The 21,226-nt window shown below is 44.6% G+C and overlaps 1 protein-coding gene across 1 annotated transcript; it reads left to right on the top strand.

Annotated features, from left to right (window-relative positions):
- The first annotated feature begins 2,983 nt into the window (after positions 1 to 2,983).
- LOC115382736 (uncharacterized) lies at positions 2,984 to 19,466 on the top strand. The gene is made up of 18 exons (XM_030084598.1): positions 2,984 to 2,991; positions 3,086 to 3,194; positions 3,301 to 3,368; positions 3,682 to 3,917; positions 4,053 to 4,298; positions 4,386 to 4,487; positions 4,554 to 4,616; positions 5,057 to 5,116; positions 6,455 to 6,593; positions 10,975 to 11,222; positions 11,713 to 11,970; positions 12,220 to 12,465; positions 12,981 to 13,226; positions 13,488 to 13,565; positions 13,648 to 13,710; positions 16,960 to 17,031; positions 18,479 to 18,569; positions 18,873 to 19,466. The coding sequence occupies exons 1-17, from the start codon at positions 2,984 to 2,986 to the stop codon at positions 18,538 to 18,540; spliced, it is 2,304 nt and encodes a 767-aa protein (XP_029940458.1). The 3' UTR covers positions 18,541 to 18,569; positions 18,873 to 19,466.
- The last annotated feature ends 1,760 nt before the right edge of the window (positions 19,467 to 21,226 follow it).

Here is a 21,226-nt window from a genome sequence, read left to right as displayed (position 1 = left end):
GATTGAATGACCTCATAATGACTCTCTGAGTGTAAATGTCTGAACTGACAGATGAAGTGATGGTATATACAACCCCTAGCAAAAAGTATGGAATCAGCAGTCTTGGACGAGCACTCACTCAGACATTTTATTCTGTAGAACAAACTCAGATAAAAAGCATGAAACAATAATGAAGTTTTTCAAAAGTGCAACTCCTCGGCATTCAGAAACACTAAAAGAAATGAAGGAAAATGAAGGTCAGTAAATGTTACTTTTACAGACCAAGCACAGGAAAAAAGATATGGAGTCACTCCATTCTGAGGAAAAAAAATATGGAATCATGAAAAACAGACAAAGAAAAACTAATCAAAACATCACCAGTATTTAGTTGCACCGCCTTTTACTTTTCTGACAACTTGCAGTCTCTGAGGCTCTGAGGACTTGATGAGTGACAAACAGTATTCTTCATCAATCTGGGGCCAACTGTCTTTGATTGCAGTTGCCAGATCATCTTTGCAGGTCGGCGCCTTGCTGCGGACCATTTTTTTCAATTTCCACCACAGGTTTTCAATTGGGTTGAGATCTGGGCTATTTGCAGGCCATGGCATTGACTGGATGCGTCTTTCTCCAAGGAATGCTTTCACAGTTTTTGCTCTGTGGCATGATGCGTTGTCATCTTGGAAAATGATTTCATCATCCCAAACATTTTATCAGTTGTAGGGGTAAGAAAGCTGTACAACATGTCGACGTAAACTTGTGCATTTATTGAAGATTGAACCACAGCCATCTCCCCAGTGCCTTTGCCTGACATGCAGCCCCATGTCATCAAGCACTGTGGGAATTTGGATGTTTTCTTTACTCAGTCCTCTTTGTGAATCTCACTGGAACGGCACCAAACCAAAGTTCCAGCATCATCACCTTGTCCAATGCAGATTCGTGACTCATCACTGAAGATAACCTTCATCCAGTCACCCACAGTCCATGATTGCCTCTCCTTAACCAATTGCAGTCTTTTTCTTGTTCTTTTCTGTTTAAGCGTAAATTATGGTTTCTTTTTCGCTTTCCTGTATGAAAATCCCATTTCCTTTAAGCAATTTTGCACAGTTCTGTCACATACATTGACTCCAGCTTCCTCCCATTTCTTCTTCATTTGTCTTGTGCATTTTCTGTTTTTAAGACGTATGGCCTTTAGTTGCTTTTCTTGATGCTTATGTAACCGAGAGCGGATTAAAGACAGCTCAAAGATGGAATGTGAGGCGGTTGTGTAGAGAAATAAAATACATACTTTATTATTACTCAGTGGACAGAAAAGGACAATATTCGCCACCTAATAAATAAATACGGTGGGAGAACAACAACACACAACTTGGTTAAAACACGCCCGAGCAAAGCACACCCCCCTCAGTCTGTTGCTGAGCCTTGGCTGGTGTTTCCTAAAAGGAACCACGAAAAGAAAACAACCAACAAAAAGCAAAATGAAATCAACCAAACAATCCAACCAACTAATGCACTGACCCAGCTGGGGCAGAGCAGAGAAAACACAGCAAGGAAAAAAAACAAAAAAACAGAAGACAGAAGGCAACAGAGTCAACTCGGCTGTCCCGACCCCTCAAGCCGCCACGCTGACCTGCTCACTGGGACTTGGAGAAACAAATAGAAAATGTTAATGCACGCAACGCCGAGTCAGTAGACACGCATGCTGCCACATAGCTGTTCCAAACCAGAACTGCCAAGGGGAAGGAAGCGAATTTATCCCCTCCCACAACACAGCCCAGCTGGCCATTGGCTCCTGCCACAGCTGAGAGGCTTCACCAATAACCAGCCGGTTACACTCAGGCTACGTTCACACTGCAGGCTGAAGTGACCCAAATCTGATTTTTTTGCCCCTATGCGACCTGTATCGGATCTTTTCCTGACAGTCTGAACGACACAGATCCGATTTTTTCAAATGCGACCCAGGCCATTTGGATATGTGGTCCTAAATCCGATACGTATCGGATCTTTTGCCATGCGACTTCAGTCTGAACGGCCAGGGCGCATTTATCCGACCTGCACGTCTCGATGTGGGGCGCTGAAGACGTATGTCTTACCTTGAGTGTTAAAAAAAGGCGCTCGCAGAAGCACATTAAGGGAGTTCTTGTCATCCGAAAATTATTATTGAACTCCGTATCATTAGCCTCTCATCTCTGCCCCACCTCTCCTGACTGCGTTTCTCTGTTGCTGCCGCTGCCCCACAAAACGCCATGGCCAAAAACTTGGCTCTCTTCTCTGCTGCGTGACGTCGTTCTGTCCTCTTCTGCGCATGCGGGACACTTTTGGGTGGTATTCCGTTCAGACGGGAGATCACATACAAGTCGCATTTTATTGTAAATGTGAACGAACTCGCAAAAAAATCGGATTTCACAAAAAAATCCGAATTGAGCATTAAGCCCTGCAGTGTGAACGTGGCCTTAGATGTCTTCCTTGGTCTACCAGTACGCTTGACTTTAACAACCTTCCCATGCTGTTTTTACTTGGTCCAGATCTTCGATACAGCTGACTGTGAACAGCCCACATTTTTGGCAACCATACGTGTAGAGTTACCTTCTTCAAGAAGTTTGATAATCCCGTCTTTGGTCTCAAGAGACGTCTCTCTTGTTGGAGCCTTGATTCTTGCCAATTCACTTGGTCCAGCAGCCCTCCAAGGTGTGATAACTACACTGTTTTTAACTGCTGGCTAACCAGCAGTTATGTAATCTGAGGCAGGTGCCTAATGAAGGAAAAGAAATTGACTGGGTGTGTCCTTATTTTCTACTCAAACTGGAGCGATTTCAATTTTTTTTCCTCAGAAGTGAGTGATTCCATATTTATATCCATGCACTTGCTCTATAAAAGTAACATTTACTGACCAGCACAATGTTTTTTCTTCATTTCTTTGAGCGTTTCTGAATGCCAAGATGTTGCACTTTGGAATGACCTTACGATTGTTTCATGTTTGTGATCTGAGTTTTATCTACCGAATAAAATGTCTGAGTGAGTGCTCGTCCAAGACCGCTGATTCCATACTTTTTGCTAGGGGCTGTATAACAGCTGTGGTTGTGTCACGTTTGTCTGTGTGGTTGAGCAGAGCAGCTCTTCACCGCAGACCGAGCACAGAGGACCTGGAGGACGAGCTGCTTCTCTCTCAGCTCAGTCAGCCCATCGGCAGCGAGGCAGCATGGACGTCCCAGCAGTGTGTGAGTACTCTCCTTCTTCACAACGCCACTAACCAAAGCCTGGAGTCACTCGTCTCTCTTCTTCTCTTGTCTCCAGACTTTCTGCTGCTCCACATTCTGCTGGCAGGTTCCTACTGCGGAGCACACAGAGATGGTGAGCTGGACTGATGCTCTGTCCACTGAGTCACTAAGGCAGTGAGGCATTTATTCTTATTCATTGTGACATAATATCATTTAATGTATTAGAAATCATTTTATTGTAAATTATTGTAATTTAATTCATTTCAATGAAATGCCTTGCTATTTAACTTATTTTTATTGAATTAAATTGCATTAAGTAAAATAAATGCATTATTCAAACTTCAATTAAATGACTTCAGTGATTTAATTGTAAGAAATTCATACAATGAAAAACATCTGTCTTCCTGCCCATTTGTTCACCTGTTTGTCCATCCATCCATCAATCTGTCTTTCTATCAGGTGAGTCTTCTCTGCGTATCATTCCCAGCCGGCTGCAGCTCTTCGAGTACGACTGTGTGGTTTTTGACTGCGAGGGTCCCGACCCGTCCAGCCCGGGGACGGTGAGGCGAAGAGTCCGAGGTGTGGAGACCTCCTGTGGATCGGATTCAGAGAGTTCAGAGGGACACTGTGAGATCTGTCCAGCCTTCATCTTTGACAGTGGCGAGTACTGGTGCCTCGGCGAAGGAGGAGAAAGGAGCGACTCTGTCAACATCACTGTTACAGGTACAAAATGGTCAAAACCCGGGATGCACCGATGGCACTGGTTTAAAGGACGAATATCAATACGAGTTCTTACCTTGATCAAGGAGTCAGTAGCTTTTCATCTCGTGATAAAAGTTTGTCCTCCTGCCCGTTCAGTTGGTCCCTTGATCCTGGAGAGTCCCGTCCTCCCTGTGACAGCAGGAAAAAAAGTGACTCTGCGGTGCCAGACCAACACCAACGCCTCGGACGTAGTAGCAGACTTCTACAGGAATGGTAGTTGGCTGAAAACAGGCTACAGAGGAACCATGGTGATTTACAGGGCGTCTGTGAAGGACAGTGGACTCTACAAGTGTGCCGTGTCTGGTTATGGAGAGTCAGCAGAGAGCTGGCTGGTTGTTCGAGGTGGGGAACTCTAAATACAGACTTCTGATGTTCTGTTTTAAAGCTTCATTCTCTCTGAGAGTAAATACTGATGCTCCTTATATTCAGGCTCCTCATCTGTCCTCAAAGACGAGATTCCTTCTGACCAGCATCTCTCCTCCTGGTGGATCAGTGTGACCATCGTAGCTCTACTGTTACTGGCATTGGGAGGTAGCGTTGGACATACTGAAATTACTTTAATTTGATTTGTTAAGTTTCCTCTTTTCTGTTCTTCAGCAGTGGCCTATGTTTCTTCAAAGAGACGGCGACTCAGAGGGCGGTCAGCTGAACCTCCACCAGGTGAGGGAAAAAAAAGAACATTCGGTGTGGAACATTTTTGAAATTATTCTCATTGGAACATTTTGAAAATGATGTCCATTTCCACAGCAATGGCAGAAACACTGAAAATAATGTTTTAATAATGTGGGTCCACTGGTTGGTTCTGCTGACTGTTCTTGTCAGGAAACCACACAGCAGAGAACAATACAGTCTGAACATTTACAATGGAGAATGCAGGCATTCATAAGGACAGACTACCAAGTTGCATTGTTGTTACGGTGACTGTTAACTCTAAAACTACAAAGTCCAGGAGAATATGAACTGAGATCAGGACCAGGACCAGATGATAATTTTTTTTTCAGAGATCGTTGAAAGGCATCAAAATACTGTAGAGAATGGTGAACACTGTCAAACACAGCTCATTCTGAAGTCTGACTGAAGTGTGGCTCATTGTTTTTCAGTGTATGCAGTTCCTGAAGTAAATCTTCCAGATCACCCCGTCTACGCTGAAGTAACCAAAAGTAGGTTTTTCACTTTGTCTAAACTCGGCGAGCTGTTGTTTCGACCGTCGGTGTCACAAAGGTCTGAGGGCTGTGGTTGAGGCTCTCACCTGCAGCAAGGGTGTATTTCAGGAAGTGACACGACTCAACAGACAGAGCGCATAGTCACAAGTTCCTCATAAGCCCAGTTTTTGTCTGTTGAGTGATGGAAGTCTGCAGTAAGTCCTGGGTATGGTCATGGCCCTCTGCCTGAGTGGGTGGGGTCGGCTCTCGGGCCACGGGCCCTCTGCTCTGCCTGCCCTGGGCGTCCGGTGCCCAGCGGGGTCGACCTCTGCCCTCTTCTGGACTGGTGTCCAGACGCCTTCCTGGGGGGGGGACAGGGATGTGTGCTCTGCGATTGATTGCATTAGCCTGGGTCATGGGGGTCTCTCTGGGTCTTACCGGCCTCTCTGGCCTGCTTCTGATCTTCGAGGTCAGCGGTCACATTTCCATGATGACGCTCATCCTCCGTCAGTGGTGTGCAGTCAGGGCCAGCAGGGCTAGCACTGCTACTGGTAGCACTGGTGACAGAATGTGTCTGAATTGTAGAGCATATGCATGTGTGCTATTTTTTGGTGCATGCGGTGTGGGGGCTGGGGGTGTTGTTAATAATTTTGTTACTGCTGGCCCTGACAGAAACACCACCGCACGCTGCTGTCCTAAATCAGTCTGCGCTCTTCATACTCTTCATGTAGACTAATGGCTATCTGGATTAGGTCTCTCCTGATGCTCTGGTTTTTAACTGAACCCCGGGCTCCTACCATGTGGAACCGGCTCCCAGTTCTGCTTCACGTCTCTCCTTTCTTTCATGCAATGTTTCAGAACTACGTGTCGTTGACCATTGTTTCTCTTGTCGTCTATGTACGATCTGTTGATACAAGAAATATATCTGTTTGCCCAATTTCTTTCTCTTTCTGTCCCCTCACCCCAAATGGAATAGCAGAAAGCCTCCACCTCTGAGCCTGGTTCTGCAATGGTCTCTTCCTTTAAACGGGAGTTCTTGCTTTTCACAGTCTCCTATGTTTGCTCATGTGGATCTATTTGGTGTTCTCTGTAAAAGTGTCTATGTTGTAATTGGCACTGTATAAATAAAGCTGAACTGAATTGAATTCACGACGGGACAACATAAGTTTGATGACAGGGAGAACTTGCAAACTCCACACAGAAAAGGAGCAGATTCAGTTCAGTTGAGGGGACACAGCTAACTGCTCATGAATGACTTAAAGATGCTTTGACAGAATTTGTGAGTTCTCACCTCAAAAATGGAGGTAAAATGCTGCATGTTAACAAGCTAATGCATCTCACTTGTTTGAATGGCAGAGTCACGAGCGAGGCCAGCCACCGCCGCTCCCTCGCCACATGACCACCAATATGGGGAAGTTGAAGATTATCCTTTGTACAGCCTCGTTCAGGTACGGAAATCATTGTGTGGTTACAGGGTGTTTTTAATTTGGAATTGGTTTATTCTGAATTACATAATTTAGAATTATATTCATGAGCTCCGTGTTTACCTGAGAAAAGAGAAGGATTACATTTTCTCTTTGTTGTTTCTCAATTACTTTGACGCTATAACTTTTAAAATGTTTGCGAAATGTTCCCTTTCACAATTTCCAATTCTTCTAAAACACCCGTTGAATAAACCATCGTCGTAAGAGTCGAACCACGGGACTTGGGCTGCCATCTTGGAACATTGCTTCATCACACAGCGCAGAACAACTGGAATACGATTGCGCCTAATTTACATATATCAGAAGAATAAACTGGCTGGCCTATTTGGATTCAAACTTAATCCTGAACAAAGTTTTTAGGAGTTTACATGGTCATTTTAGAGCGGGATTAGGCTTTGTTGGAGATTTCTAGAGAAATTAAAAGTCCCATGTCAACACACGGATTGAGACAGCTCTCCAGGGCCTCCAGTTATCACATCAACCCTTTATTTAACCTCAGTTGAATCAACACATTTGACACTGCAATAATTCTGATATTTATTTCTATAAAATATTTAGCATTATTTTATGTACAAACCACATTCAAACTGACAAAATGTGGTGATTTGAATGGTGATGAGGACTATACCCTGAGGTACACCTCAAGTTGAAGCCATTGAATATTTTGTTGTATTCATTGTGTTGCAACCCAGTCTCACGGCAATTCGTGCTATGAGTCACGTAAACTAATCTATTGCATCGTGTCCGAGAGCACGATTTGGACAGTTTTTTCGTGTCCAACGTCACTCTTTGTAAACTAATACATTTCAATGAGAGTCGCCTGGCCACGCCCCCCCACCCCCGCGCGACTAAACGAGGCATAAACTATTGTTTCTTTTATCCAGACACTCAAATAATAGCCAGTTTTACTGTTTCATTGCCCTGTCCACGCTGAAGGTAACTTTAAAGATGTGTGCACCCACACTGCTGAACAGCAAAAATGATCCACTCTCTGTATGGTGGAAATACATATTGGCGATCTACGTGGCTCCATTCTCAGTTCAAATGTGTTCAATAGTGAGCAAAATGACATAACAAAGCGAGTTTGACCGGGGAGGAACGGACATGCAGCGCAGGAGGCAGCTACGACTGCTCACCGGCTGCCGACAGCTCAGTCGCGGGCAGCCGGTTCAGCTGCCCCGCTGCTCCCCTGCTCCACTCGTCGCTCGTGGGCGACTGGGCTGTGCAGCCGCGCACCGGGCTCCCCGTGTATGTATGTCAGTTTCATTTGAAATACTAATCCAAAGAAGCATGTTCCTCATAACTCTAAACCCCTAAATGAACTTATTTTGTATGTTTTACTCTTCTGCTTAGGGATAAGGGGTATTTTGAAGATAGAACTACAACTTGTATTGGCGGATTGATGCAAGTCTATTGGATGACGTCACCTATTTTGCAGTTCCTTATGGGGTTTGAATGTAGGGTTACGTTTATGAGCTTATGAACGCCAATAATCCATATGAACAGCTGAACATGTGCTACTGGTAAAGGGTGATGCGTGTCTTATGAATTGAGTGTGAAGAAACACATCGATCTGGATTTATTTCTGTTATTTGCCAGCAACCGTGTGACTGCTAATGTTGCTATTCCCGCGAGATCTTGTCTTCTCGCGATATCGACAATCCCGCTCTCTGGATCAAAGGTTTTTGTCCACTGACAGTCAATAAGATGATTTTGGCGCAGCGTCCGGGCAGATGTGGAAGCACGGATGATCTGGTGCATGAACCTGCCGAACAGATGTGCATATGAGAGGCACGCGGCGGGTTATTGTGCATATCGGACCACCCGTCTTTTTTTTTCACTATGATTCCCATGATGCATTGCGGTTCGGTCACGTGAGCAAACAGAGCCTGCGTGCTTGTAGCTAAGCCAGCCGGTTCAAACAGAACGGCGAACATTAAGCTCCGGGCACATTGTCCACTTCTAGCCTGTCAGTCACCATAATCACTCAATTTGTCCTTCAGTCTCCCAACCGGGGAGCCCGGTGCGCGGCTGCACAGCCCAGTCGCCCGCGAGCGACGAGTGGAGCAGCGCAGCAGCTGAACCGGCTGCCCGCGGCTGAGCTGTCGGCAGCCGGTGAGCAGTCGTAGCTGCCTCCTGCGCTTAATGTCCGTTCCTCCCCGGTCAAACTCGCTTTGTTATGTCATTTTGCTCACTATTGAACACATTTGAACTGAGAATGTAACCACGTAGATCGCCAATATGTATTTCCATCATACAGAGAGTGGATAATTTTTTTCTCCCCTTTTATATTTGAATGCATATGATCGCGATGTTTCCAGCATTTTGCTGTTCAGCAGTGTGGGTGCACACATCTTTAAAGTTACTTTCAGCGTGGACAGGGCAATGAAACAGTAAAACTGGCTATTATTTGAGAGTCTGGATAAAAGAAACAATAGTTTATTTCACCGATGAAAATGTAACATTAAACCTGGAGCAAAGTGAAGACATGAGCTAAATTTAGTTTTGAAAACTTTGATTCTGGAAATGTATTTTTTTGTTTCTGAAATATTTCAATTCAAATCTTACAGGCTTGAGAGATACGTCTGACTGAATTTCCTGTTTGGTGACGTTGTTCCTTCTCAAACTTAAGTTTCATTCCAATAAAAGTCTGAAACCAACCACAGCGTCTCAGCGTCTCATATTTGTTTTTATCATCTTTAACCTTCAGCACTCGCCGCTCTTATGATTAGCATTGTGGTTTCTGCATCGGTGTGAATGTTCATGAAGTGAGGCTCACAGTTCAACAAACAGCTTCGGGGGACTTTCTGTGACGTCATGATAAGAACAACAGGCTGGAAACGAAGCGTTACCAGAAAATCTTTCAAAATTGTGACAACTATAGATATTTAAGTTCTCCAGAATAGAAACACGTATTTGAACAAGATGTCATCTTCCTTGAATAATAAACGGTCCAGAAAACAGGGGGCTTTGGAGGAAACAAAGCCCTGAGCTAGCTTAAATGCTACCAGCCACAAGGTGTGTGACACTGAGTCCCTGATGATGGAGGAAATGAGAAAACTTCCTGAAGAAAACACTCAGGGGAATAAAACAACGGAATCAGACTCTTGGGTTCCTGGAAAAGGCTGTGACTGATGTTAAAGAGCAGCTTGGTGACCATCAGAGGAGCATCTGAGAACTGTCTGTTCGGCAGCACATCCCCAGATGTCACACACTCCCCAGAAAACACAGCAGAGCAATGGCAGTAATCAGCCGTGAGAACAAGACTAAGCTGCTGAAACAGGCAAAAAGAAATTAAAAGGGACTGGCGTCTATTTTAATAAGCATCTGACAAAAAAGAATGCAGAGATTGCCAAACAATTTCTAGGTGCAGCCAGGGGCCGGAGGGGGTCCGGTTCAGGGACCGCAGGATTTCATCTCTGCTTTTTGCAGATGATGTTGTCCTGTTGGCTTCATCGAACCCGGACCTACAGCATGCATGCACTGCGGCAGTTCGCAGCCGAATGTGAAGCAACAGGGATGAGGATCAGCACCTCCAAATCCAAGGCCATGGTCCTCGATCGAAAGAGGGTGGCCTGCCCGCTCCAGGTCGGTGGAGAGACTCTGGCCCAAGTGGAGGAGTTTAAGTATCTTGGGGTCTTGTTCACGAGTGGGGGATGGATGGAACGTGAGATTGACAGGCGGATTGGTGCAGCGTCTGTAGTGATACAGTCATTGTATCAGTCCATTGTGGTGAAAAAGGAGCTGAGTCGAAAGGCGAAGCTCTCGATTTACCGGTCAATCTACGTTCCCACTTTCATCTATGGTCATGAATTTGGGGTCATGACCGAAAGGACATACATCCGGTACATACATACCGGATACAAGCGGCTGAAATGAGCTTCCTCCGTAGGGTGGCTGGGCGCTCCCTGAGGGATAGGGTGAGGAGCTCAGTCACTAGGGAGGAACTCGGAATAGAGCCGCTGCTCCTCCACATCAAGAGGAGCCAGCTGAGGTGGCTCGGGCTCCTCTTTCGGATGCCTCCTGGACGCCTCCCTGGGGAGGTTCTCTGGCCATATCCCACCAGGAGGAGACCCCGAGGAAGACCTCGGACACGCTGGAGAGACTTTGTCTCTCGGCTGGCCTGGGAACGCCTTGGGATCCTCCCGGAAGAGCTGGAGGAAGTGTCTGGGGACAGGGAAGCCTGGGCATCTCTGCTTAGACTGCTGCCCCCGCAACCCGGTTCTGGATAAGCGGGGGAAAATGGATGGATGGATGTTGAGGTTGAATGCCCTTATATTGACTCTCCCTGGAGCGATATGGGTTCTTATGTGTGTAAATGTCTGAACTGACGGATGAAATGATGGTTTATATTACAGCTGTGGTTGTGTCACGTTTGTCTGTGTGGTTGAGCAGAGCAGCTCTTCACCACAGACCGAGCTCAGAGGAACTGGAGGACGAGCTGCTTCTCTCTCAGCTCAGTCCGTCCGTCGGCAGCGAGGCAGCATGGACGTCCCAGCAGTGTGTGAGTACTCTCCTTCTTCACAACGCCACTAACCAAAGCCTGGAGCCACTCGTCTCTCTTCTTCTTGTGTCTCCAGACTTCCTCCTGCTGCTCCACATTCTGCTGGAAGGTTCCTGCTGTGGAGCAGGCAGAGACGGTGAGCTGGACTGATGCTCTGTCCACTGTCTTCACATTGACTGTCAATCTGCACCCATGTCAGCAAAGTGTCATCTTTTTACGTGAAGAATTTAATATTTTATAATGTTTCAAATTCGTCAAAGAAGTAATTTTTTGATTTTTAGTAAACTTTTGGATTTGACGAGAGAAAAAATAAGGAAGTAATTGAAGGAAAACTGAGTCACTGGGCAGTGAGGCATTCAAATTAAATTACTTACTGTAATATAATTTAAAATAATTATTTAATGACATTTAATTACATTTGTTATAGATATTACAGTTATTTAAATTTTCAAAAAATCCATTAAAAAAGTCAATTATTTGAATTGAATAATTTTAATTGAAAAAGCTCTGTGTCCCTGTCTCTCTGTATTTCCATCCATTCACCGGTGCTCCTGGATGTCTTTCTGCCTGTCTGTCTGTATACCCATTCGACCCCCCGTCCATCTGTCTCTCCATCCATCCATCAGGTGAGTCTTCTCTGCGTATCATTCCCAGCCGGCTGCAGGTCTTGGAGTACGACTGTGTAGTCTTCGACTGTGAGGGTCCCGACCCATCCATTCCAGGGACGGTGAGGCGAAGAGTCCGAGGTGTGGAGACCTTCTGTGGGTCGGATCCGGAGAGTTCAGTGGGACACTGTGAGCTCTGTCCAGCCTTCACCTTTGACAGTGGCGAGTACTGGTGCCACGGCGAAGGAGGAGAAAGAAGCGACTCTGTCAACATCACTGGTACAAAATGGTCAAAACCTGGGACGCACTGGTAACAACGGGTTGAAATGACGAGTAGTATTATGAGTACAAACTGTTATCTACATGCCAAAGTCGAGTATTGCTAATGAGTACTTACTCAATGCTATGGAGTCTAATTCATGCTTCATACACAAAAGACATGCGAAGGCTATCTTGTCATGTTGTCAAAATCAGAATCAGAATGTTTCCATCTCGTTGTGATAAAAGTGTATTCTCCTGTCCGTTCAGTTGGTCCCTTGATCCTGGAGAGTCCCGTCCTCCCTGTGACAGCAGGAGAAAAAGTGACCCTGCGGTGCCAGACCAACACCAACGCCTGGGACGTAGTAGCAGACTTCTACAGGAACGGCAGTCTGTTGGAAACGGGCTACAGAGGAACCATGGTGATTTACAGGGTGTCTGTGAAGGACAGTGGACTCTACAAGTGCGCCGTGCCTGGTTATGGAGAGTCAGCAGAGAGCTGGCTGGTTGTTCGAGGTAGGAAACTCTGAAAATTAACTTCTGATGTTCTGTTTTAAAGCTTCATTCTCTCTGAAAGTAAATACTGAATCTCCGTAATTAAGGCTCCTCACCTTGCCCGCCCCCCTGTCTGACTGCCTGTCTGTAAATCTGCCCAGTCTGTCCCTCCCTGCCTGCCTGTCTGTCTTCCTTTCTCTCTGTCCGTCCATCTTTCTGCCCCTTTGCCTGCCTGTCCATCTCTCTATCAGGTCTGTGAAGGACTGACTCTGTCAACATCATTATTGCAGCTATAAAACGATCAAAACCAGAGATACACCAATACCACTGGTTTAAAGGACCAATACTGATATGAGTACTCACCACAAGCCGATATAGAGTACTGATAATGAGTACTTGGTAAATGCTTCAAAGCCTGATTCATACTTCATACATAAACATGTGAGGGCTATGCTGTCCATGTCTCCCACTGTAGTCAAAATGAGAATCAGAATCTTGTCTCGTTGTGATAAAAGTTTGTCCTCCTGCCCGTTCAGGTGGTCCATTGATCCTGGAGATTCCCGTCCTCCCTGTGACAGCGGGAGATAATGTGACCCTGTGGTGCCACACCAACACCAATGAATCAGACGTGATAGTGGACTTCTACAGGAACGGCAGTCTGTTGGAAACGGGCTCCAGAGGAACCATGGTGATTTACAGGGTGTCTGTGAAGGACAGTGGACTCTACAAGTGTGCCGTGTCTGGTTATGGAGAGTCAGCAGAGAGCTGGCTGGTTGTTCGAGGTGGGAAACTCTAAATGAAGATTTCTGATATTCTGTTTCAAAGCTTCATTCTCTCTGATAGTAAATGTTGATGCTCAATAATTGAGGGTCTGCTTGCCTGACAGTCTGTCCATATCCACAATCTGCCTGTCCCTGTCTGCCTCTCTACCTGTATACCTGTCTGTCTGCCTGATCTGCCTGATATTCTGTTTTAAAGCTTCATTTCCTCAGAGAGTAAATACTGATGCTCCATATATTCAGGCTTCTCATCTGTCCTCACAGACCAAATTCCTTCTGACCAGCGTCTCTCCTGGTGGATCACTGTGACCATCGTAGCTCCACTGTTGCTGGCATTGGGAGGTAGCGTTGGACATATTGAAATGACATTGATTTGATTTGTCAAGTTTCCTGTTTGACAGGATTCCTCTTTTCTGTTCTTCAGCAGTGGCCTACGTTTCTTCAAAGAGGCGGCGACTCAGAGGGCGGTCAGGTGAACCTCCACCAGGTGAGAAAAAAACAGCTGGAATATTTTTCCAATAATACTAATGCTCACTTGAACACAGAGAATACGTTGAGTTTTACCCAACAAACTATTTATGCCATTTCAAGTGACAACGCTCAGATCTTGTGTTTTAATTTCAGAATATTTCACGTTTACATGGACACATTTTGAAATTTGTGTCCATTTTAAATGACAATCGCAGCAAGACTGAAAACTATATCGTTTTCCTGTTGGTCCACAAGGTGCTGATTGTTTTTGTCACAGATGTTGCAGAGAACAATACACTCAAAACATTAGCAATGGAAAACACGGACGTTTATATGGACAGAACACAGTACAAGTCCAAGAGAATCTGGACTGGGAGTCATGACATTCAGGAGGAAATATAGTTCTTATTGTCTATCTACTGAGCATGTGCACAACAATTGTTTACTATGGACCTGGAGGGCAGGAGCAGGACAAGGAGCAGGAGCAGGCCCTCTGCCATCTGGAAAGGATGGAATCCGAGCGTTTTCTCACAGTCCCACCTCGAGAGTTGGTTGCAGGAAGTTGTGTTTTCAGTGATTATGAGCGTTGTTCTAGTTTTGTAAACGGACACACAACATGCAACGCAGGTGTGGTGGTGGGGGGGGGGGGGGGGGGTGGCTTGGCTCAGCTGCAGGGCAGAGCGAGGTCGCTGGAGCTGCCTGCAACGAGGAGTGAGGAGAGGGTAATTACAATCACCTGCGCGTGCTTATTGATGACTTCCCTCCCTCTTTCTCAATGGCAAGGCCAGGCATAAAGGCAGTCACAGCAGACAGAAAGAAAAAAAAAAAAGAGGGCCTCTAGCTATGTTTGTTTTGGTTTTTTCATGTCACCTGGGGGTAAGTCTGTAAAGGCCCTCCAGGTGAAGAGTTCTGTTTCAGTTTTGAACAAAATGACTGGAAGTCACCATGGACTGTGTCTGATCAGGCTGTCACAGATGGTTTTACGTTTTTAGAAATTGTTGTCTGATTCTCTGAGTGGACGAGGTCGAAAACCCACAGAAACAAAGTCCCACATTGATCAACCAGCTCATAATGCTTATAAAATGAATTGTTTAACATTGTTGGGGGCTTATCGATGATGAGACATTAATCGGAGAGACTCAGCTCAAACATGACCGGAGTCCTGTTGTCTGTGGAGGCCTGTCCGCCTCACAAGGAGGACAAAAGGAACCCGGAACGGAAACTGAAGTTTTGTTCATTTTACACGTGTGACTGTTATTTTCTTGCTTTTGAGCTGCCCACGTGTGCGCACCCGCGTGCGTGCGAGCGCGTGGTTTCTTCCTCACCCCCGACCTGCCAGAACGATACAGCCAGACTGCATCACTAATGCGTGGGGTACGCAGAAACGCACTCGTTTCCTCCTTCATTCATACTAACCAAAATGTGTCACGGGTGTGGGGTGGAAGGACCCAGGCGCAGGCAGTAGGCAGAGTTCAGGTGGTTTATTGAAGGGATCCAGATACAGGAACGAGAGCTGAGGTGCAGGCAGGGACATGGAACACGCGGACAACACTCACAACGAACCGACAAGGACAAGTGAGGGATACAGGCTTTAAATAAGGTGGACACAGGTGAGGCACATTAAGGCACCAACGAGGAAGGAGACCAGGCAGGAGAACATGAGGAACAGACAAGCAGGAGAGACAGGGCATGGAAAAATGGGGAAACAAAACCAAAACCGGCCCAGAGCGCCCCCACATGGCTGGAGGGGCACGGGGCGTGACAAAATGCGGTACTTCCGAAGAAGCGCGCGGCCCTCTCGTTGGGAGCGTGCAGGCCTGAGATTGTGGGATCCATGCACGTGCCCGGCCATCATCCCCCGCCCCCCCCCCCGCCTGTCCGCGGCGTCTCTTGTACTCTGCCCTCTGCTGCAGGAGCAAGAGGGGGACCGGAACAGTCTCTCTCTCTCTCTCTAACCCTAACCACTCTGCATTGTCACTCGACACACACACATCCACACCCGCGCACACAGAACCATAGTTGCCCCCATAGTTGGTGCTTTGAGTAGGATGAAAAGTCCTCGTCTCTCCGAGTCATTGCTCGAACACACACACACACACACACACACACACACACACACACACACACACACACACACACACACACACACACACACACACACCACACTGATGGTTTTGCATGCTTTGAATCTGTTCAGATTCGTTATTAGATGTGTTGATTAGGAAAAGACATTTTTAATAAACGCTCATTGACTGAACTGGACCATTCATGGTGGTTTTTGGTTGTTTGTGAGAAGCTTGATTGTAACAGCTCGTGCTCGACCTCACGCTTCTGATCATTTTGCAGTTGACTGAACGTTGGTAATTGTCCTCTTCGAGGTGGTGCCCCGGAATTTTTAATTAGATAAACCACAATTTGATTTAATGCATAATTCATTTGTGGCATTATTGATTAATTATTAACACCTTGTTAATCAATGATTTGATGGTTAAATCACTCTGTGATCTACTCACTCCCAAATGGCTGATTATTTGACATTATTAATGAATAAATAACAGTTTATTTGGATAAATAATATTTGATTTGGGGTTAAATTACTTGGTGCTTCACTTTAAACAGTTTATTACACTGTAGTTGATTGTTATTAGTGATTCACTGTTAATGTCCTGCAATTATTAATTGGTAAATGACAATTTACTCAAATTAATAAGGTAATAAATTACTCAAAGTGATCAAATACTCCCGGTAATCAATACTTTAGTCATTTAATAGAAATTACCAAATGTAAACACCAACAACATACAAAATATTAACACAAAACAAATTTTAAAACACAGACCATAAGAATTTGGGATTGGATGCACCAGCAGCTGAGAAAATAACTGTTTACTAAAGTCGTCGGGCACAGGACCAGAAGCAGGACCAGGACCAGGACCAGAGTGTCAGAGAAGCAGGATAAGGAGCAGCAGTTCCACCAACAGCTGAGATCCTACTGTCATGACGTCTGATAAAAGTATTAAACATTTGCCATTTGGTGACTATGAGAAGGAGATCTGATGTCCAGGTGATCAGTCGCTGGAGCAGTGATGCTCCAGCATGTTGGACTGAAGCCTCAATTGGATCTTTTTTTCATCTTTCAAAAAAATCATTCAAACTTGTTTTCAGAGATCATTGAAAGGCATCAAGACCTTGTAAAGAATGGTGAACATCCCCAAACAAAGCTCATTTTGCAGTCTGATTGAAGTGTGGCTCCCTTTTTTTTCAGTGTCCGGACATCCTGTTTATGAAAATGTTCGAGAACGAACCATCTACGATGAAGTTGACTTCACCACCAAAAGTAAGTTTTTCACTTTGTCTAAACTTAGCGAGCTGCTGTTTCTATCGGAGGCGTCACAAAGGTCTGAGGTCTGTGGCTGAGGCTCTCGCCTGCAGCTTGGGTTTATTTCAGGAACTGACACGACTCAACAGACACAGACCACATGATCACGAGTCCTGGAGTGGTTTCTGTCTGTCGAGTGGTGGAAGTCTGCAGTTGTTGACACTCAGGAAGAAGACCCTGGATTGATTCCAGACTGAAGCTCTATTCAGGTGTTCATACTTAACAAACTTCAGGATCCTTCTGAACAAAGAACCAACTGTGAATCCAGAGAAGGGATGATGACAGATGTTTGATGCTGAGGCCACCTCTTCATCACATGTTCACCATGTGACAAAATAATCTAGATTAGGACAGATTTAATGACATGAGAGATGCCGTGTTAAGAAAATGAAATCAGCCTGGTTACACACAGACACAGATCTGATTCAGATCTGATTTATTCACACATATGAATGAGGCCTGTGTCTGATCTCAAAGTATTTGAATGCATGTGTCTCTTTGCTGCTCATACTGTGCAGAAGCAGATCTGATCTGTGATGAATGAGAGTAAAGATCAGAACTGGGTGACATGACATTAACAGTGTAGTTCAGACCTAAGTGGACCAGTCGCTGAGGGATTTGAGGAATATTCACCAGGTCATCACTGGATTTTCCTCTAAAACCCATGAGGACTTCATGTCATGGCCCTTCTGGCTGGGCGGAGTTTTGGGAGGAGCAGGATGTGAGCCACCAGAGGGAAGTGGGAACATTGTGTATTGTCCCATGTTAAGCACATTTGTGGGAAACCTTAATGTGGACTACTTTAAATCCATCTAATCAGGTAATAACAGTATCCATCCACGTTGCACTGACACGGTTCATCCATGCATTGTGTATTTACCAATATCAAACTCATTTATGAACATGTTTTTGGTGGATGATGCTGAACCCATGTCGTCAGCTTCAATGGATTCTATTGTTTTTCTATCAAACTCATTTTGTCAAACTGTTGCTGTTATGGGATGCCCATTCTGAGCCCATGCACAATCTTCTTGTTGAAATATTGAAGACAGTCCACCTCAGGGAGCCTGTTTGGGCCACTTGGTTTGTTAGTTTGTGTTCCAGGCTGGTCGCTCCTTCATCAGTAACTGCTGTTCTTCAGGTGTGAATGAGTGTGTGTCTGTTGATGTTTTCCCTGTGATGGACTGATGACCTGCAGAGGGTAAAACCCACTTTTTACCCACCCAGTCACGCACAGGGAAAACCTGCAAACTCCACACAGACAAGGTGCAGTTTTTAGTCTGATGAGACAGGGCGAAATGCTCAATAATGAGTGAAAGATGATTTCACTGAATTTGTTGAGTTCTGATGGAGGGAAATAGCTGCATGCTAACAAGCGAATGTGTCTCACTTCTTTTAATGGCAGAGTCACGAGCAAGGCCACCACCAGTGCTCCCTCATCACATGACCACAGATTTGAGGAAGTAGGAGACTTTCCTTGATACAGCCTCGGTCAGGTAAGGAAGTCATTCAGACGGCTCTCCAGTGCCTCCAGTTATCACACCAACCACTCATTTTACCTAAATTGAATCAACACATTGACTCTGCAATAATTTAAAGATTTAAAGATTAAGTTCTGAAAAATTTCTACATTATTTTATAAAGAAACTACATTTAGCTTTTCCACTTTTCCTCTGTTCAGAGCTCAGCTCAAAGCACGACTTAAAGCAAACCAGTCTTGTAATAACTGGCTCTATTTTTAACATGTTTTCTTCTGTACTAATTGTGTTCACTGTATTTTTCTTCCTGTATCTGCCTAGTGACTACGGATGTAAATGGGCCTTGTGGCTACAATCTGGCATATTTACGTCTGTTATTGTCTGGCAATGCTGATGTTCATTTATGTACACTGTCCCTATAAAGTGGATTAAAAAATAAATAAATAAATAATTAAATCCCTGAGGTAAACCTCAAGTTAAAGGTAAACCTTATTGAATGTTTTCTTGCATTCATTGCAGTTTATTTAATGTTGTTACTTTATTAATTTTTTTCTAAATGTTTCATTATATTTGAGTTATTTCATATCTTCTTCTCATCTAACTTCATTTTGTAGTATTATGAAGTGTTCTGAACTTTATTATATTAATTCGACTTCAGCTGAGCTGTGACAAACAGCTGAAACATGATCAACCTCAGTGCATTAATAAACATTAATTCATTAGAATTAAATACATTTCTGTGAATGTTAAGATTTTGCTCACCAATTACAATTTAAAATTAAAACTTGAGTAAAGATCAGAAACAAGCTAAATTCTGCTTTTGAAATCTTTGTTTGTTTCTGAGACATTTCAATTCAAACCTTCCAGGCTGCAGAGTTTGTGAGAACAGACGACGTCTGACTGAATTTCCTGTTTGGTGACGTTGTTTCTTCTAAAACTGAAGATCCACTTTTTAAGTTTCATTTCAATAAAAGCCTGAAACCAACCGCAGCGTCTCAGCGTCTCATTTTTGTTTTTATCATCATCACCATCGGCACGTGCAGTCTTATGATCAGCATTGCGGTTTCTGCATCGGTGTGACTGTTCATAAAGTGAAACTCACACAAGCAGAAACAGCTTCAGTTTTCTGAAGCACTTTTTAAGACGTGGTCGACTGCTAACGTGACGCCATGGTGAACATGCAGCAGAAACCAGAACCGGAGCTGCACAAATAGCTCAGAGAAACTGTTGAGGGGCTCAAGAAAAGAAAGTGTGACCATGATGAAGAACAGTGAGAATAATGGGCTGAAAGCTGAGGAGCAAATTCACAGAAGCTTCAGTAACAGAAGCTGCCGGACCTGGACCATCAGCGCTGCTCATTATATCTGTTCTGCTCTTACTGATACCACTTTGCCAATGACATGCAGTCAGAGGAGGCAGGGGAGGGCCTCCTCTGACTGCCAGGTCTGTCTGGGCCTCAGTTGAAGACAGTGCTCTCTCTTTATGTCGCTATTAAATTTTCTAATACAAATATTATATGAACTCAATTTTCATAGTTTAGCTGATTTCTATAATGAGCCGCGTTTATGTCAGCAACTTTATTGCTGTAATGTGTTTCTTGTGCCACACAATCAGTGGCGTAGATGCATAAGGGAGGACAACAATTGTCCAGCCTCATGTTAGGGGGCGCTAATGATGCCAGGGAGTGGCAGCGGAATAAGACATTTACCGGTAGCGTGTCAAGTCATCTATTTTTTTTTTCTTCTTGCCTTGTTGTCCTTTCAGAAAGGAGAATTATATTCAGAAGCTAAAACTATTCTCAACATTGGATTTCCGCTCAAAGGAGGAAATAATAGCTAAAGGCAGACCGACGCCAGAGCGATATGGGTTGCTTCAGAGCACGGATTGGAAAACCTGCTCCTTTGAAATGGACTGGTACTCAAGAAAATCCTGGCTGTGTGGATGTCCACTGAGAAAGCTCCTTTTCCGCTCTTCCTGTCTGCTTTTCTCACCCAGTTCATTTATAAGTAAAGATAAGACCGTAATGATATTTTTAAAAATTAAATGCGCTTTTTCGTGTGCTGGAACCAAAGCACTGATTAAGTGTAGGATAGGAAAAAGCTAAAACATGAGGAACAGTTTTAAATGTGTTTATTTTTGTGTGTTCTCCTTGTGAATATGCTGTTCTGGAGGCTCATATCACATTTGTAAATCTGACTGAAGACGTCAGTGCCTTCCCAGCCATGAACCTCACCGCACATCACTGGACTATACTCACGTTCATCCGTTCAACTGATGAACCGTTTTCACATTTCAAACATTTGTTTTTGTGTTTCCGTTTCAGAAGAAAGTTTCACCTTCACTCAGCAACATTTTGAAAATGATGTCCGTTTCTATGGAAACGGCAGAAACACTGAAAATGATGCAGTGGTTTGATTACATTTAAATCACATTTATTTGAAGGAACTTACTTGCAGTGACATCTCATAATCTCTGGGAATGATCTAACATGAGGGTTGTCATTGTGTGTTTTGTTTTGGTCTGGTGTCATTCTTTTGTCATATTCAAGGGTCATGGGGAGTGATGGTCAAACATGTTTGATCTTCTTGGAGAATTTTTCCAGTCTTCAAGTAGGTCCCATCGACAGCTCCATTAGTTGTCATGACGTCGCAGAGTCTAATTTGTTTCGTGACTGT

This window comes from Salarias fasciatus, chromosome 3, assembly GCF_902148845.1.
Source record: "Salarias fasciatus chromosome 3, fSalaFa1.1, whole genome shotgun sequence".
Classification (NCBI taxonomy): Eukaryota; Metazoa; Chordata; class Actinopteri; order Blenniiformes; family Blenniidae; genus Salarias; species Salarias fasciatus.
This window is presented reverse-complemented; position numbering and strand designations above follow the sequence as displayed.